The sequence below is a fragment of the Gastrolobium bilobum genome, unplaced genomic scaffold, assembly GCF_033153095.1.
Source record: "Gastrolobium bilobum isolate Gb01-03AN ecotype WA unplaced genomic scaffold, APGP_CSIRO_Gbil_v1 utg6879, whole genome shotgun sequence".
In the NCBI taxonomy this organism is placed as follows: Eukaryota; Viridiplantae; Streptophyta; class Magnoliopsida; order Fabales; family Fabaceae; genus Gastrolobium; species Gastrolobium bilobum.
The window spans coordinates 441526-446590 of NW_026898846.1; the positions used below are offsets into that span (position 1 = coordinate 441526).

The 5065-nt window shown below is 42.4% G+C and overlaps 1 protein-coding gene across 3 annotated transcripts; it reads left to right on the forward strand.

Moving 5' to 3' along the window:
• Positions 1-3226: 3226 nt before the first annotated feature.
• On the forward strand, positions 3227-4801 carry LOC133284691 (homeobox-leucine zipper protein ATHB-5-like). Of its 3 annotated transcripts, XM_061481767.1 has the most exons (4): positions 3227-3289; positions 3534-3632; positions 3931-4304; positions 4432-4801. In XM_061481767.1, exons 2-4 carry the CDS (start codon positions 3572-3574, stop codon positions 4765-4767), a joined length of 771 nt encoding a protein of 256 aa, XP_061337751.1. In that variant the 5' UTR covers positions 3227-3289; positions 3534-3571; the 3' UTR covers positions 4768-4801. The 3 variants fall into 3 exon arrangements, with proteins under 3 accessions (XP_061337751.1, XP_061337750.1, XP_061337752.1); XM_061481766.1 differs by having other exon boundaries at positions 3251-3632; XM_061481768.1 differs by lacking the exons at positions 3227-3289; positions 3534-3632 and adding an exon at positions 3709-3805.
• The last annotated feature ends 264 nt before the right edge of the window (positions 4802-5065 follow it).

Here is a 5065-nt window from a genome sequence, read left to right on the forward strand (position 1 = left end):
TCTCTCGCCACAAACTTCATCGCCAAGTGGGGGTGAGAGATTCTGGCTTCAAAGGAAGCAAACATTCTTCTGCCAAAAATGGCATTATAAGCAGAGGGTGTATCAAGCACTAAGAATTGAATGTCTGCAGACTTCGAAGTGGGTGGTGTCCCCATTGAAAATCGTAAGCTTATCACGGCAAGGGGTTTGGTGACGGTTGCATCGAAATCGGATAGCTCCCCTATAACAGGGATCAAGTCATTGATTGTGAACCCCAATGCCCTGAAATAAAGTAGAAATAAAATGTCAGCTGAACTACCATGGTCTATGAATACTCGATTTACGCCAAAATTAGCAATTATGGCTTGAATGATGTAGGGATCGTCATGCTCGAGGATGACGTCGTCCAACTCATTGTTATCCCACATAATTTTTGGCTTTATGGGGGTGAGGGAATCCTTTGCTTTGCTTATGGTCCTTCCTGATATCGCTAAACATTGCTTGAGGTGTTTTTTCCTGCCTTTTCTTGTCTCTCCTCCTCCGCTTAAACCTCCATATATCATGTTTATCACGCCGTGATTGATTATAGCAGAATCTTCTGCTTCTCGTCGTTCCTTGCTGGCGGGTCTGGCCTGTTCTCTGCGAGTTCTTGAAGAGTCTTCCATTTGGTCTCGATCACGGCGGGGCCTGTATTCTGTTCTGTTAGCTCTCCGTATTTCGGGCGATGGGCTTCACGCTGGGCGACGCCTCATAGGACCAGTTTCATGGGCAGGATTGTTGTATCTCCTAGACGCTCCTTCTTTAATCAATTCGTCAATTCCTTCTTCGATGCCATGACCATTGCTGCAGTGGAATTTTCAGTACACAGCGGGTTCTCTTGCTGTTACTTGGCGTGTGGGGTTTGTTTTACACTCTTCTTTGTAGTTGGTCTGCATCACACTGTGTGGGTGACGTGGGTGAGGCCCTCGCCCTAGGGGGCGACCAATATATCTGGCGGAGGGTTTATGAGTCCTTTTGTCTTCTTCACTTTGATCTTTGGTTTTGTTGGCCTTCTTCTCTCAGCTATGGTCGTCGTCTAATCTACTCCCTTTATACTCTTCTATCCTCATGAATTCCTGAGCTTTTTTCTTCACTTCCTCCAACTCTGTTATCTCGTGGCGATCCAGCTCATAAGCGAAGGCTCCTTGCCTCAACCCGGATAAGAGAATGTGCACTTGTACCTTGGAATCAAGGCCCTGAACCAGCAAGACCTCTTTATCAAAACGGTCTAAGAAAGATCTGAGGGACTCTCTTGACTGTTGGCGGATTTCCTCAAGGGAATGAACAGATTTGGGGACCGAGCAACTTGTTGCAAACTGAGTTTGAAACTTACTTGCTAAGTCATCCCAGTAGGAGATACTCCCAGTTGGTAAGCTTGTGTACCAAGCCAACACTCGCCCGCCAAGCAGTGTAGGGAAAGTTCTGCACATGAGAAGGTCTGTTTCACCATGAAGGGTCATCGCTGCTTCAAATTTTTGAATCCACTCGAAAGGGTCAGTGTCTCCAACATAGGTGGTATTGTTTAAGGGACCCTTGAAGCCCAAAGGTATGGGGGTGAGGCGAAGGCTGTCGATCAGGGGTTTATTGCACCCTGAGGGGTTAACGGGTGCAGTTCGTGTGTTCATGTTCTGCACATGTACTTCTGGAGGTGGGCGGGGTGCTATTTGTGCTTCTGGTTGATGGTGAACTGAGTAAGAAAGTGTTGGGGCATGGGGTATGCCATGTGGGGGTGGTGGGGGGGTTAGGATCATATATGATCCTTGAGGTTGGGCGACAACAGAGTTATGTGGGGGTACTGTGTAACCATGAAACAACATTCCGGAGGCTATGGGCGGTATGGGGTAAGGGCCCCTGTCGTGGTGAGTGTTAGGTCCAGGGGGTATCTGGTGGCTATTGGCATTTCATGGTCATTGTAAATAATGATTGGTTGGCTTCGAGGTGGTTGTGGATAAATGACGGGAGGGACTCTTTAGGGGGCTGCAATTGGTAGGGGCATACCGTAATGGACTCCTGGCGGTGGGGGGGATCTGGGGCCAAGCTTTCTTCTTGAACTTCTCATATGGCAACGTAGCGATCTATCGGTGCCACTTGTCGCAGGTTGGGGGCTTCTCTCTGCATCTCGTTTCTCGTGTGATGATTGATGGTACCGACCATTGGTAACGGCGCGTCAATGGATTGCAAAACTGGTGCAAGGACCACAGCAACCGCACGCGGTGCTGGGACTGATTGTACAGATGGTGGGAACTAGAGTGTACTGTTTGAGCCTAACCCTCTGGGGTGGTCGCTCTAGGTTGGTGTGTTCTCCTCATAGTGACCGCCATGCTTCGTTGAAGATCTTGGATCTTGCCTTCTGAAAATCTTTTAGTAGGAGAGTGGGAATTGGAGTTTATAGTTTCCCACAGATGGCGCCAATGTACCGTTGGGATCACCAAGCCCAATATGTTCCCTTTGCGGGATGAGAGTCACTATATGAGTTATACCACTAGCACAGGTAGAGACCAAGTTAGAAAGTACTATCCCAAGTATGAATACCACTATCAGATAAAGGAGGGATGTGTGTGTGACTCCAGGTTTATAAACTAATAGAATAACGATACATAAGATGCCTCTTTCTTGTCTTAAGGGGGTATTTATAAGAGGGTGAGTTGCTGGAGGGGGTTAATTTTCCTCGAGGAACACCAGGAATGGCTGACATTGCTGGGGTAGCAGTGGTGCAGTCACTACATCAGAAGTGGCAGCATCTGATGTTACCTTTGTGAAAAAGGGGTTACTATTTATGGCATCTGGGGCGGCTTCCTGCAGGGTTGATATCCCAATATGAGACATTTTGGTGTCTCACTTGGGGGATGCAATCGCCTAGAGGACAAGAAAGAAAGAGGGTTGGTATTAACCGGTCAGTAGGGCTGACATGAAAAGGGTAAGGGGGTTTAAGCCCAAATCATTGGGCCGCCCAAATGTGGGCCATCCAGAACAAAAATAAAAGACAATTTTGTTGTCGATGAATGATCCAAGCTAAATTCATTTCACATAACTTTGATCGGTGTCTATGATATCCTAGGAGGGTAGGCTACTTTTGATTCAATCAGTAATAGGTTAGTGCATCACTTAAACCCCAAAAGGAACTCTAATTCACTATAAATATACTATTCCATATCGTAGATGGACTCATGCATCTGAATGGCCTCGCTTACAGTGAAGCTGGCTAACTGTGACCCAGTATCTTTGCGTGTGTGTGTGTGTCTTTGATTAGATAATGATTATCTAGATAAAGGTTTGGATTGCTTTTGACATTTGTCTTGTCCTGTATATTTCGCTGGATTCACCTTTTGTTATGATTTGGTTACATGGGAATATAAAAGTAACTGTTTGTGGGTCTTGAAAGCATCAACAACACAGGATTAAAAAAACATTTCTATCATCTCTACTCATCTGTTATCTCAAGCTGGTTCTGTTTTTTTACCTTCGTATTCTCTATCTTTATCCATAAACTTTGTTTTACATTGTACAAAGCACAGAGTGGAGGATCTGCTTTTAGTGTCTTTCGTTCTCAGCTATGAAGAGGCTCAATAACTCAGATAATATGGCTTCTATGCTTTCCATGTGCCCATCAAAAGGTATAGAAGTAATTTAAATAATCTTGAGAACCTCTTTCTCTATATGGTTCATTCATCTGCACCATTCATTTTTTAGATACCCTTTAACAGAATTCTCATTCTACCATCTGAAGCCTAATGGAGCAATACCCATATATTAAAACTTACCTTTCTTTTTTTTTTTTCTTTCTTTTGTGAGTATTGGTGATTCAGATTTTAGATTAATTATTGGTAACAAAATTTTCAGTATTTAACTTTTCAGTTATGCCTAATGGGCTAGTGACTAATTCCAACTTGCTTTCATTTTTTGTGAATGCAGGGTTGAATCAGAGGAAAGAAACTCAGGGTTACAGTGAAGAATTTCAGGCAATGTTAGATAGATTAGAGCAAGAAGATAACTATGAAGATGGTAGCTTAGTCTTGGAGAAGAAAAGGAGACTCAGTTATGATCAGGTCAAAGCGTTAGAGATGAGTTTTGAGATGGATAACAAGTTAGAGCCAGAGCGCAAAGTGAAGTTAGCAGAAGAACTAGGCTTGCAACCAAGACAAGTTGCTATTTGGTTCCAAAATCGACGAGCCCGTTGGAAAACTAAGCAATTGGAGAGAGATTATGGTATTCTCAAGTCCAATTTTGATATTCTCAAGGTTGAGTATAATAATCTTGAGCAAGAGAATGAGGCTCTTACTATAAAGGTATAACAAATCACTCACTTTGATTGCATAACCCATTTGATTTATTTTTTATTTTTTATTTTGTACTGTTCTTATTAATGTGCAGTGTTTGGGTTCTTTGCTTTGTTCTTTGGTGTGTGAACTGCAGCTAAGAGAGTTAAAAGCAAAATTGTGTGAAGGAAGAGGTGAAAGCAATGATTCAGTGAAAGAAGAATGTCCAATTTCAGAAGTTAGAGACAGAGGAGCATCAGAGAGCAATTCAAATGGTTTGGTTAAGGAAGAAAGTAATGTTGATTCTCCTTTGTGTTTCAATGGATCTTTGCCTAGTTCAAGTTCAGTGATAAACTGGCTTCACTACTCTGATTCAAGAGGGTCTCCTGATAGAACGTTTGAGACTCACTTTGTGAGAAAGGAGGAGCAGAATTTCTTTAGTATTAATGAACTTAGCAGTTTCTTTTCAGTTGATCAATCACCTACCCTGTAATAGATTGAATGGATCATTCAAGAGCAATGCCACTACCTAGAGTTCATATTTCATATCTAATAGAAAATTGCTTGGTTATAAAAATTCCTGATTAAAATTAGATTTTTGTAATAGAGTAGACATACATCATAGTAAGATTAAAATAATTCCAACTCCAGTTTGTCTATTTAGTTTATGATGTATCTTCCGATTTAGATTATGTCAACCATAGAACTAAAAGAAGCGAATATTGACCACATTCATATAATTTCTTCATTTAGATCCAAGGGGAAGGGTTGAGTATTTTTTATTTTTTATT

Excerpts from the sequence above, each read along its gene's own strand:
- LOC133284691 (XM_061481767.1), top strand. The coding sequence starts at position 3,572 with ATGAAGAGGCTCAATAACTCAGATAATATGGCTTCTATGCTTTCCATG. Across the intron at positions 3,633-3,930 it reads TTCCATGTGCCCATCAAAAG|GGTTGAATCAGAGGAAAGAA; the intron begins GTATAGAAGTAA and ends TTGTGAATGCAG. Across the intron at positions 4,305-4,431 it reads ATGAGGCTCTTACTATAAAG|CTAAGAGAGTTAAAAGCAAA; the intron begins GTATAACAAATC and ends TGTGAACTGCAG.